General features: G+C 34.8%; 1 protein-coding gene across 2 annotated transcripts in view; it reads right to left on the reverse strand.

The window, feature by feature from the left end:
- The window catches only part of LOC139151968 (fas-binding factor 1 homolog), a 40904-nt gene that overhangs the window by 10869 nt on the left and 15872 nt on the right, over nucleotides 1-14163 (reverse strand). The window contains exons 12-21 of one of the 2 annotated variants that reach the window (XM_070725030.1): nucleotides 13883-13982; nucleotides 13129-13422; nucleotides 11736-11825; nucleotides 9730-9797; nucleotides 8949-9241; nucleotides 7684-7836; nucleotides 4386-4457; nucleotides 4066-4166; nucleotides 2042-2248; nucleotides 758-865 (exon numbers count right to left, since the gene is read on the reverse strand). In XM_070725030.1, coding sequence (XP_070581131.1) covers nucleotides 758-865; nucleotides 2042-2248; nucleotides 4066-4166; nucleotides 4386-4457; nucleotides 7684-7836; nucleotides 8949-9241; nucleotides 9730-9797; nucleotides 11736-11825; nucleotides 13129-13422; nucleotides 13883-13982 — 1486 coding nt within the window. The remainder of the gene's footprint in view (nucleotides 1-757; nucleotides 866-2041; nucleotides 2249-4065; nucleotides 4167-4385; nucleotides 4458-7683; nucleotides 7837-8948; nucleotides 9242-9729; nucleotides 9798-11735; nucleotides 11826-13128; nucleotides 13423-13882; nucleotides 13983-14163) is intronic. The other variant, XM_070725031.1, reaches the window with a different exon arrangement.

Raw genomic sequence — 14163 nt, forward strand, 5'->3', positions numbered from 1 at the left:
ACAGATACTATTTCTTCATACTAGGAAAGATTAGCTTCAACTTAAGGTGCCATACAATGCACCTCGGGGACAGCTATTCACACTCAAATTTTTACAATATCCTTTGGTCTACCACTTTTGGGGCTCATTTTGAAGTCCATGGAGTAAAGTAAAGTTTTGCCATCTTAAATTGTTTGAAAATGAAAAATTTAATTTTTCTCCATAGAGTTAACACGGGGAAGGCAGCCATTTTGAATTTCAAATATTGGTGATTTTTAGCTTTATATTGTTTCACTAGACTATAAAATTTTGTATGGTGACACCTGATTTTGCCTTTTGATTTCAAAAGGGAATAGTTTAAAGTATCCTTGAAGAAAGTTTGAGAAAAAGTTGAAGTCTTTCACGTTGGAGGCATATACTACCCTAAAATTCACAACAGGTTACATTTGATGATGCAAGTATCAATTTGTTCTTCAGTTCATCAATATTTATTTTTATTTCAAACTGCCTTGTGTTTATTTGTTCTTTAACAGATGTATTAAAGTACAAAGCTATGACATTCACACCTGAGCTGAATCCAAATTTTACTGGTGTACGTGTATACCGCAAAGCACGATGTACATGATTGAAAATCTGTTATCAAAAACCATGACCCTCAATTGAGAACCATGAATTTATTTTAGTTTTTGATCAAAGAAAGCAACACAAGATTTCCATTGATCATACTTGCTGTTTGCTTCCTTCAAATTATCTAAAGGCATTCTGTATGAGTGTTTACCTTGTGTGTGTATGAGCGCCTTTTATTGTATCAATTTGCATTTCAAATGTTCTCTTCATTCTGCTGAGTTCAATTTGATGATCTTTCATTTGTTCCTCAAGGGCAGACCTGAAACATAAAAGATGGCACATTTTTCAAAGCAGGTCATTCACCTGACAGGATCAAAAATCTATTCAGATTTTTCTTAGTCCAAGGACCAGTATGGAAAGACAGTTGTAGTTATCCAGCTTGCTTTGGTAATCCTTTATACAGTTTTAAACTGAACATTGTGTGGGTATAACAACCTTATCTCTCATAGCCTTTTACTTTTTGTAAATTATTATATATTGTATCTGGTATTTACTCTGCATACAAAAGTGACCATTAGATTTGCTTATCCCTGAATGAGTATGTTTATAGAATTATAATTCTTCCTTCAAAAGTTATACTAATCTTTACGGCCCTGATACAGTTTTTGCGGCCCGAGGTCGTACGACGGAAGGGCCCGAGCGTGCCAGGGCCCGTACGCCGTACGACCAGCAGGGCCGCAAAAGCCGTATCAGGGCCGTAAAGGTTTTATCATATACCTTATGGAAGGATAAATATGTAGTTCACATAAGATTCAACTTTGTTTAGGCGATAAAAATGCATGCGATATAAAAAAATCATCGCCATTTGTGTCAGTTTTTCAGAAAAGCAATGGCCACTTCCCATCGCGGACTGACATATATAATGACGTCATTTGTTTACCGCAGAATTCTAAAACGCACAGAGCAACATGCCTACTGGTACATGACCAACAAAGATCTAGGCTGAAATCGAGGTGTGAGAAGCACAAAAGCGTGATGTCAATTTATTGTAATTTATTCTGAACAGGCATGCACTTAGTATACACAAGATTTCACCAGAATTTAGAAATATCAGCCGATGTCACCAGCGCAGCTCCACTGTCGCCACGCACCACTGCGATCTGAGTGAGCAGACATTTTCCTGCTCTCGGGCTGGCTTTGTGTACGAATGGATCGTTTGCGATAGCAATGCTCGTAGTAACCAGAATCAAGGTAGCTCAGAAATGCACGCGATTGCCCATATTTGGGCACCGGGCCGGGGCGTGATACGTAAAAAAAATGCACGGATCTGAGGGCGCTTTCTCCCATAGCTTTACACAGGCACATGAATGTAGGTATATGATAATATTGTTTTACATCCACAGTGTTGAGTTAGCATAATTAGCAAAGTTAACAGATACAAAATAAGAGTTTAAAGAATGAAAAATAAAACTGTTTTATACTGAGTTTATCTTACCTGTGTAACTCTTTGAGTTTGTTTATTTCTATAATCTTCTCATCCTCATATTCCATAATTTTCCGATGATGGGATTGAATCAGATCAGATTTCTGTTGCTCTAAGAGTTTGACCTTTGCCGTGTACTGGGAGACCAAATCATCATTCTCATTCTTCAATCTCTTCTCTCGACTCTCAGCTGCTTCCTCGTACACCTGAAGACGTTTCCTGACAGAAAAAATAACAATTTGATATCAATATTGGAAAATCTTGGAAAAAGCAGTGTTCTGTTGATGTGTAAATTGCAAATATTCATGTTCTGATATTACACTGATAACACCGTCACGAACTGTGCTCTGATTCAGCCTGGCTCTGTCTCTAGAGATGTATTGGAAGCTACAAACATGGACATTCAGGTGAAAGATGTATTCTTAGACTACTGTAAATCACTTAGTATTGATTGTATGTTTTTATGTAATTTCAGATTTTCATTGTGATCAGTAGTTTTTTGATTTAGCTGCATACAAAACAACATCTTAACTGTGGTAAATATAGGGGAAAGTTTAACTTAGCAGCATTTTGAACTAGTGAATTGACAGACAAAACCAAATTCGCTAAAAAAAGATGCAAACAATAAAGACATATTTTACAGTCCCTATGATTTGCTACTCAGCTTCTAGATGCTACACATCTTTTAATCCCTAACCTATTCTGGTGTGCCCTCAGCTAACTACGTGTAAGCTCAAAAACCAGGGCAACTACTAAAGCCGTATAGCTTATAATGTGTTACCTGTATTGATATTAACCCTAACAGTGCAAAATCAGGGCAGAAAGCAGCTACATGGTCATTGCCAACAAGGGTTGTAAAATAATCCATATTGTAATGTACATTATCAGAAAATCAGAATAAACTTTTCAGGATTTCATCATGCAACTAGACTTATGACATAGCATTAAAGGGACAAAGTCAGCCATTTTCCATGAATTTTGTTTGATATGAGATACTACTTATATTGTCGGACATGTTGAAAGATACTGAATGAATGGGTGACAATGCAAATATTGGACCCCGGTTTTAGACAAATTAAATGAAACTATGGCGAAAATGAATTAATGGTCATGACCATTTATTCATTCTCACAATGGTTTCATGTATCATGTCTAAAACCGGGGTCAAATATATACATGGTCATCCACTTATTCAGTATCTTTCAACATGTCAGACAAAGTATCTCGTATCACACAAATTCAAGAAAAATGGCCGACTTTGTCCCTTTAAACTTCAATCAATCTCATCTTAAATTTTCATTTTTGCATGATGTTGTTCGACCATTATAGAAGCAATTAAGGTTGAACACACCTCTGGGACAGACATTTGGACTTCAACACTTTTACAATACTTTTTAGGTCTACCACTTGTGGTGGCTTTTTTTGAATCTTGTGGATTACATGAAATTTTCACCAGCTTAGTTTTGTGAAAATAGAAGATTTTAGGTATCCCTCATTGTATCAGTGGGATGGTAGCCATTTTGAATTTCAAGTGTGGGTAAATATTGGAAAATGTTTGTCTAGTACCAAATTTTGCATGATCCAGGTGATATCAGATTATATTCTTTAATTTCGAAAAAGTATGGTTTAAAGTTTCCTTGCGGAAAATTTTAGGTAAAATTTTCAGTCTTTCGAATTCAAAAGCAGAAAATGTTCAAAATTCTGAATTATGAAGTAATACTCCACACACAGAGCAAAACTTCTAAACTCGACTACCACTCAACATTGCACTGTGTGGATTTTAGGAATCCCTATCAATGCTTTATCGATCGATGATAAGATAGATCAACATCAATTGATTGACTAAGGTGTTTTAGTTTTCAGGATAAAATTGTAATACGTAAATAAATTATGTAATATTCTGGAAACACACCTTTATATGAAAGTTGGAGATATTTGATGTATGATGAAATATGCGTAATCACCATGAAGAGCTTACATAATGTGCTGTGGGGACATGAAGTTTCAAGTTTAATTTTCATGAGTCTCATACTCACCTATGAGTTGCTTCTAGTGATCGAAGGTCTTCCTGGAATCTCTTCTTGGAATTATCCAGAGTCACTTCCAGGTATTCCTTCTCCAACTCAAGTCTACGGATCTGTTTGGAATGCCATAGTAAAATTAATTAAAAAGTGTCAACACAAATGAAAATACAAACAGATTTTCAGTTGCCAACAAAACATCAACATCATCTGAAGCAACCAAGTCATAATTCCTCTGGTATGGTCTCATGTCCATCAATTCCACGTTTTCACTGATATCATCAAAATAATTTTGCTGACATATATGATTGATGTCAAGATCATGGACAACTCACCTGGCTTTGTAAAGCAGTCATGTTCATGGACATATTTGCTAACAGCGGCATCTGTGGGGCTGCACTTTGTAACTGCAAAAAACAATATTTCATTCATTTATCACTGAATACCAGGATAAAAACACAAATCTTGACAACTCTATTGACAAACATACACTTTAATTTTCTAAGGAAAATATTAAACTGATGTATGCCAGTAGGTTTGATTTGCCACCAGGAAAATTTGGCAAAATCAATGTTTCTTATGATGGCAATGTCTCTGCATTTACAGATTTCCTTTGAGTAGAAGTTGATATGAAAATGTATGATTAACCCTTTCACCACCAGTTCCCGCTGTACCGGGAACACTAGAGGGCGCCACCAGTTCCCGCTGTACCGGTCCAGCATTACGTCATTTTCAAATAGCAGTGATCAACGTTTTTGCGACCCCATTTTACGATATTGGCGGGAAATTTGCGACAAATCTACTGCCATAAAACGTTCCATGCATGCCCAGTTATATTTTATGTCATTTTTTTTCGTGGGAAGTTTGGTGAGAACCCAAAATGGTAATCTGTTATTTGACATATATATGTTTATAACAATTTATAACAATACTGAAATATTTTAGGCTTACTTGTGAAAGAACAGACTTCTTTTTGTTGAAAAATTCTTCTCAGATGTTATTTACATTCATAAATATTTACAATTTCATTTACAAATGAGTATACCATATTTACATTATTTTGAATTTTATTTAAAATTGTTTTCATATTTATTGATATTACATATATTTACATTTAAATTCTATTATTAAATAATAATACTTTTCATTGATGTTTTATTCACATTGTTGAAAGCATTTATATCTATTTACAAAAACACATACCATCCACTGCCAAGATTCAATTTACATTTGATTGTTTCGATATTTTCAACTATTTCACAGTTACCATTTTTTTTCCATTTTTACCATCCCTTGCTAAATTCTGGACTTTTTGTGCTGTATAACGATGTACATGCATTGACCTTTGGTGATTCCAGAATATAAATTATGGGTAGAGTTGTTACCCAAGTGGTTCTATGTGACATACGAGTGTCATATTTGAGTCAGTGAAGCAATGATCGACCAAGTAGATATGAAATTTGTTCAGTAATTAAACCTTTTTTGAAAATTTTCATCATTGTATCTTAAAAATGCATTTGAAGGAGTACAATGAACGAAATATGGCATTGTATGTAAATTGATTTTTTTTAGTTCATGAATTTCTGGGCCAAGTACAGATAACTTGTGTGCCTAAAATTTAGGCTGTGAGTACATGTCACATGGCCATTTTGAAATAAGAATTTTGGGTAAAAAATGAAATCTTCACGAAATTTTGAACAACTCTCTGAAGCAAAACATCTTTGAACAGTACAGGTGACATCAACTTTCTGTTTTTGAGAAGATATTCCAAAACAAGGAATGTAATTTTTTACCAATTTAGCAGTTTGAAAAAAAAATCACATAATTTCTGTCAGTTTTGTGAATTTCTACCTTTTTATCTGAGCAAAATTCCTAAGGTTCATCGAAAGTGTGATGTATTAGTAATTTGTTCTTGAATTCTCAGTGACAGTGGTGAAGACTGCTGTAGTGTACCTGTGGCTGTAAATACAGGTCACGTGACCTTGATTTCTAAAATACCAATTATTCGTCAAAAATGCCCTGTATGATGATTTTTTTGGAAGAATTTGATCAACACTATGATTTGACATGTGTTTTTGTAAGCAAAGTTGGCAAATCCCATGGATTCGATAGTTTGAAACTAAAATTTGAAAAATGAGTATTTTATCAAAATTTTGAGGTTTTACCCCAAATTTCACACAAATTTGCATATTTTGACACTATTTTCTGACTTTACCTGAAAGAGAATTTTCGAAGGATTACAATGATATATGACATGAGGTATAAATTTGATGTACTTGGTAGTAATTTGTTCTTGAATTCTGAGTGGTATAGACTGCTGTAGTGTACTTATGGCTGTAAATACAGGTCACATGACCTTAATTTCTAAAATACCAATTTTTCGTCACAAATGCAGTTTTTGATGACTTTTTTGGAAGAATTTGATCAACTCTATGGTTTGACATGTGTTATTGTAAGCAAAGTTGACAACTCCCACAGATTTGATAGTCAATTTGAAACTAAAATGTGAAAAATGAGTATTTTATCAAAATTTTGATGTTTTACCCCAAATTTCACACAAATTTGCATATTTTGACACAATTTTCTGACTGTACCTGAAAGAGAATTTTCCAAAGATTACAATGATATATGACATGAAGTATAAATTTGATGTACTTGCTAGTAATTTGTTCTTGAATTCTCAGTGGTATAGACTGCTGTAGTGTACTTGTGACTGTAAATACAGGTCACATGACCTTAATTTCTAAAATACCAATTTTTCATCAAAAATGCAGTGTTTGATGATTTTTTTTTGAAGAATTTGATTAATGCTATGATTTGACATGTGTTTTTGTAAGCAAAGTTGACAACTCCCATAGATTTGGTAGTCAATTTGAAACTAAAATGTGAAAAATGAGTATTTTATCAAAATTATGATGTTTTACCCAAAAGTTCACACGAATTTGCATATTTTGACACAATTTTCTGACTGTACCTGAAAGAGAATTTTCCAAGGATTACGATGATATATGGCATGAATTATAAATTAAACGTACTTGGTAATAATTTGTTCTTGAATTCTCAGTGGTATAGACTGCTGTAGTGTACTTGTGACTGTAAATACAGGGTCACATGACCTTGTTTAAAATGTGAATTTTTGGTCAAAAATCCCCTTTTTGATGAAATTTTATCAAAAATTTTATCTACTCTTGTTGGCAACAGTACAAAAATAAATTTTGGGAATAACTTCTTCACATTTTGTAATCAGTAATTGTCAAATGATGAAAAAATGTATTTTTTTTACCAATTTTGAATGTTTTTACCCCAAAATTCACATGATTGTGGGTTATTTGAGTCAAGTTGATGATGACATAATAAAGAGCAACAACAAAGCTTTACAATGATATATGACGTGTGGTTTTATTCAGTTCTTAGTCTGTAAAATACTACATAGTATACAGTGCTGTATTTTATTGGTGAGTACCCCAGGGGGCTGGTGTCCCAAGGGTTATTCTATGGGGAATGTGGTGGTGAAAAGGTTAAATGTACCAACCAATAATTAGTGCATCATAGACATTAGTGTTTAAAATAGATTTTACAATACTATGATCAACAATCTGTCCCAGGTTGACAAAGCACTATGAAATCACATACCTGTGTTTTCATCACCTCTTCTTGTAGTTTTTGTTGTTCCTCTTGTTGTCTCATTTGTTCTCTGAGTTGTTTTTCTAGTTCTATTTGTTGTTGTTGTTGTAACAATCTCAGCTGCTCTTCATGTTGCTTTCTCATTTGTCTCTGCATCTCTTCCTGGAGGGAACCAACAAAGTTGAAATTATCAGTTGAAATACACTCAGTAGAGTTACTGTGTAGGCTTGATGAATAGTAAAGTTTGCTTTGAAACTTTTTGTTTTCCCAAATCTCTGAGTTTATTCCTGACTGTTCATGGTCCAGTAATACATGTGCATTACTTATTTGTCAAATGGAACCATGTATAATATTATCTGTACACAAAAAATAAGTAATTATTACAAAAGATGGATGCCAACAAAGCTTATTGTTACAAATCCAAATGTGCTACTGGAAATGATATGAGTAAACTTCATGAGTAAGATAGTGAAATATTTATATAAATATTGTTAATTCACACTTGTTGCTGACAATTTTTGAGTCCGTTTGTTTAAGTGACTCTTCAACAGGAACTTCCCCTATAAAAGCCGGATTATCGTAAATCTATGCAAATGTAAAAAAGCCACGCTACTGATCAGATGGTCCCAGAATCCCACGATTTTGTAATATTTCAGGCGTGTATTGTCATTGAGTCTGGCATATGATTTCTATGAATATATAGTGACTAAACTTGAGTCAAAAATAAACTGAAAAAAAGTTCCGTTTTTTGTCGGAGAACACATATGTTTCAAAATGTGTTCCCTGTACAACCATTTGACCTCTCTTTGCATATGTCACGAAAGTGTCCATCATGATTATTCAACTTTCTCATATGGCCAAAGCGATGTGAGAATTCAAAAACTCCTCCAAGTGTATGCAAATGGCTGCATCATCAGTAATCCCCTTTTGTGCGCCCACGGTCCTGTAAGTTCCTGTTTAAAGAGGTGTTTTCTTGATGGGATTTAAACAGGCAGCACCTTTTTCAAATACAACAAAAATATGCCAGAAGACGAAAATTTCAAAATTGTGATTTAGGTAAGTTCCAGTATTCTATGAAAAACCATAAATGTACCAGTTCAAAACATCCCTTTTGTAAATGCTGTAAACATTACACAATTATCAAATAAAGGCACTGTAAAATGCATGATGGGAACAACATGTATTCTACTTGTCCTTCAGATGTATGGTTTTATCTTTTTCACTTTCTGTACCAAAGCATTATCTGTACATGACCTGCATACACCCATCAGTACCTGTTGTCTGATGAAATCAGTATTGGCACCAGACATGGACGGTGAAACCATGGACGGCTGTGGCATAAACGATGAATCCATCGTTGGTGATGATCTCTGCTGCTGTCTCTGTTGCTGTTGTTTCTGTTTCATTTCTTGTCTCCACTGTGGTATCTTCTTCACACTCTCAGCTGCTGCTGGTCTGGGCTGTTCCTGTTTCCTTGGCAACTCGGTGGCTTCCATTTGACTGATCTGAGCCAGATGATCAGCCATGGCTGCTGTTCTAGGACTCATTGCTGTACTATCTGGTTCATCTGTGATAGTTAGGTAATCAAACAAATATGACATAGGATGAATAAAATCATACATACAGTACTCTGAGAAAAGTTTGTCATTTTCTGGAAAGAGTCAAACATCCTTTATCTAGAATCATTTGGGAATACTTGGGTACAAAAGTGCACCAAAAATGAAATAAACTTAGGAGTCAATTTAATCAGGTGTTTTTATCATCTATTCAATTTGTCATAGCTAGGTGCACTCAAGCAATGATATTAGGGGGCATTGTATTTCTCAAACTATGCATCTGAGTATGAACCTAAGATTCATCAAAAGCATCGCTTTTGATATCACCACAAGACACCATAAGAGTGAACTTATAGGAATGAAATCACTATTACCACCGGCCTCTGCCTTTACAGATATTCATTCATAATAATAAATTATAGCAACATACAGATTTACAAGGAAGAGCTGTTAAACCTTCACATTTCCTGGGAAAGTGAAACTTTATTTGGAGACTTACCTGAGAATTCTGAAGATACATCTCTGCGAGGACGGCCACGATTTGAAGAATCCCATGGAAAAGGAGATCTGCATCAGAAGTGAAATCAAAGTGTTAATTTGAGTAGATTTAATATGAATTATTACAACCTTGTGTGTATTCCACAATATGATGACAATGACTTTGCAAAATATTAAGAGTACATCAGAGACGGCATTTTCCCTGCTTTGATAAATAGAAATTTACTTTCTTTGTTCATTATCAGATAACTCAACCATTCAGACAAATACCATTAATGCAGTGAGGGAAACAATATCCCTTTTAGGAACTCTGCACTTGTACATGTGATTACAAGCATGGCAGCTTTAAGCACTGTAATAAACTAAATAAACTTTAGCATGTTGAAATTCAAGGAGCATTAAAGACATATTGTGTATGGTTGACACTTTGTATCTTCTTTCATTACATTTACAGTAGGTCACTCTAAATGTTCAAAAAATTTGATAACACATGAACTATTGACTACCATAAGCAAATTTACATCTCGGAATATTTGTTATAAAGATTACAGCAAAAGTTGTTTCAGCAAAGTGACAAGATCTGAATTTACAGTGTATAATGATCTGTACATAGAAAAGGTAAAACTAATATAGCTGCAGTGGAAACGACACGATACAACAATTAAAACAATGAAACTGGACAAAAAGTTGACCATGAAAGAGTGCTCTGCATGACAGCACTATACTTGTTATTTCAAAAAGTGTGGTGTGAAATTCAAGTGCAGTGTACTAGACACTACTGGAAGCTATGGTAATACAGTATCCACCAACAAATTGTGAAAGTTTTCTCTGACAGTGTATAGATACACATGTATGTATGTATGTATGTAAGGAGATATCTGTTTAGGATAGATGTGAATCAGTACCACACAGACAACAACGGCCAAAGACAGAGACATCCAGTCATAGACATACAGAGACATACAAAAAATAACAAATCTAGTAATGTATAACATGCTTAAGGGGTAAAGATTAATTCATGATCACTATTCAGCTAAAAGGCAGAGGACAGAAGAAATAGTTGGGCTAAACTAAACTTCCATACTGAGATTAATTAAAGGGTGAGACGGAAGTAACGAACCATAATTAATTATCATTATAGATTGCACTTACAGCAGCAGTTGAGGTCAAAATACCCAGGAACAATGGTTGCAAATAAAATTAAAAAAACATCAATAAGTAGTTTTTCAAATCATTGATAGAAGGAAGCTGGGCTTGGAAGACAAACTCTCATATTATGACAAATACATGCAAGCTTAATGAGTTATGTCCAATAGAATTATACTGTACAGATATTCCATGGGCTGTTGTATTGATTTGTGTGGACTCTTGCTTTGAGGCATTGCAGCTGTATGGTCTCCTCTTGTCTTTCATGTCATGACCTATGACCTGATGTAACAAGGCCATATTGTACAGCACACATGATCAAGCGTGTATTGTATTGCTCAGAATCAATTGTATATAGAGAAAACACAGAATCCATCGCAGATAGAATTGTTCTTTTATATTACCCTAGTAAATTTACCTCAGGATAATTCCTTGCCATGCTACAAGCACTGACACATTGTAAGATTGACTATGTCAAGCATAGTGTCTTTCATCTTTACAAATTCAATATTCTGTGGTTACACTCTCATGACACCAAGCCAAATGTGGAAAACCTATTTAGTGAGTTCTGTTAATGCTGATACCAAGACCAGATCATGTCACCATGAGTACTGTAAATTTACAGTTTTGATAGAACAAAACGTTTTTGTCTTTGGTGAAGACAATGTTTCCTATATTCACAGTGACATTCATCAACTCCTGATCCAAGTTGTTCTGCAATATTACAGTAGGGATGCATATGCTGTAACTGTATGAGTGCATACGTTGTGGTATTTCAAGCAACATTGAACTTGACAAAAAGCTGTTAAGTTCAATGTCTTACAAGATGAAACAATTCCCATTAGATGTCATAACACTCACGATGTTTCTCTCTTGGCAGGTGCTGTGAACAAATCCAGTCCACTTTCATCTGGTGTGGTAGCACGTTTTGGAGGAGTTATCTGTCGCTGTCTGAGAAATAGCAACAAGAAGAATGTGGTTAGATAAAATGCACAAAAAATTATAAGACTTGCTTTCTGATGTACTATCCTTATATAATACTGATGTTTGGCTGGCCAATGCAGAGATAATACTGTATTAAAGGTATCAATATATATCAGATATTAGTATGGCTATTGAAAGATTTTACGGTAATACAACTCAATAAATATTTTTTTCAGTAAAAAAAACATGTATAAGGAGCAAAATCTCATCAGCAGGTTTGATCTGACTGTAATACATGAGTACAGGTTTAGATGTGCCCTAGAGACGTATCTTACAAGTGTTTAATTCTGTATGTTAAATAGGGCAGTATGTGTTAAAAGTAACGATAAGTAATGTAACAATGGTGTTCAAAACAGTGACATATTATTAGTACACAGTAAAAAGCAATGTGCCTGCAATAAATCATAACATGTACACTTTGTTAAATCTTCCAGAACCAAATGAGTGATTTGATCTCAACCTTCACTATCAGTATAGGTTAACACATGATGGTTTTGCTCAGGTTTGGAAGCATTTGTAAATTGGGTGGCAACTTCACATACCGTTCACTCTGCTATGCACTCATATGATTGCTTTGATTTACTGAAAGGGACTTGGATAAAATGACGACACAGAAAAACATTTCACTTTTATGGCTCACTGATCTCAGCAAAAACACTGAATACTAAATAATCCTCTTATTAATCTACAATTCATTTAAAGGGCTGAGTAACTGAAAGTTTTGGGGCCGACTCGCAGCGATTTCGAAGCTGTTATCCAATTGGGTCGCTGAATCTTACCAATATAATGAAAACAATACAAATAGACTCCCTAAGTGGCTGTGAATAGTGACAATCGACCAATCAGATATAACCTTGCAAACACGCTGCGAGTCAGCCGAAGTTTTGATGATTTTTTTCACTATCTTTGTTCTGTATGTCCATCGCAAGTTCTTGTTCTACTACCTCAAGCATGTACCAACTATGTAGCTCATCAACACAGCATTTACACACATAAAATGAAGTCATTGTTTACCTTTGAATTCTAGTCTGGACCAGAATTCACTTGTAAACAATAACAATGTAGTCTACACATGTAAGGTTGAGTTGACAAGCTGAATACAGTATATCTCAACATGCTTTGGGGAGTAGAACAGAAACTGTACATGACATTAAAAACGAAACTTTCAGTGAAAAAATTGTCAAAAGTTACAGCTAATGACTCTTTACTACAGGAATTTTCACAAACTATATATATGGAAACTGACAACAATAGCTACACTACTGCTTACTGTACAAGCGAGTCAGGATCAATATCAGCACCAAGGCCAAGATAATCGGCACCAGCAGATGGTGTGGTATCTGCCACTTTGCTTTCATCTCTTTTCATCATAGGGCTTGGACCAGGTCTAGATGTAGTAGTACTGGGTTTAGTTTTCACTGGTTCAGGATCTTTAGTGCCAACAGCAAGTCCTAGCCAATCATCAACTGTGTTTGATTTGGTTTGTGAGTCTCCAAGTCCTAGCCAATCAGATTGCTTCTTGGAACCACCCCTAGAATCACTCAAGTCATCATCATCAGCAAATCTGTATTTTGGGAGAAATAATGTGGCGAAGGAAAGGGAAGGACAATGGTGTTATTTTGAAAGTTAGAATGGATATGATGTGAATAGGGGACATAGAATGTGAGCTTTACAACTGCTCTGATGAAAGTGACTTGTGAAGGGTGTGCTGAATGTTGGCAATGCCCAAAACTCAATTGTTCAAAATAAAGTGTGAGTTCACAGTTATGTAGTTTTCAGTATATTAGCTCTATCATTGTTAAATAATTAAACTTTTAAATATGCTAGTATTACACGTCTTTGAAGTTTTCTACAATATGTCATTGAAGGAGTTCAAGGATTTTAAGACATATCAATTTTTTTCTCAACTGTGTAATACTGCAACTTTATTGTTGTTATATTTTGAAAATTTGACAAGTGGCAACAGATATTGGTGTTGCTATACATATGACCTGGCACCCATAGAACTGTGACTCTAGGCATACCTGACAGAGCGTCTAGATCCGGCAGTACCCCCTCTAGAGCCAGGAGTAGATGCAGCTGATGGCATATAACTTCCAAAATTGAAATCCTCTTCCTTGGACTCTTTAAGATTGATAACAAACAAAGTAGGTAAAGAGGTCAGTGACATACAAAACTTTCCACAAAGATATTTTCAGACCTGGTAAAATTCAGGTATAATAGACTCCTTCCTGATTCAGGATTTGTTGATATTTGCAATCTGATCAAGTCATCTGCTCTGCTAAGATTTGGTGTTGCTCTATTA

The sequence above is a fragment of the Ptychodera flava genome, chromosome 15 (assembly GCF_041260155.1).
Source record: "Ptychodera flava strain L36383 chromosome 15, AS_Pfla_20210202, whole genome shotgun sequence".
NCBI lineage: Eukaryota > Metazoa > Hemichordata > Enteropneusta > Ptychoderidae > Ptychodera > Ptychodera flava.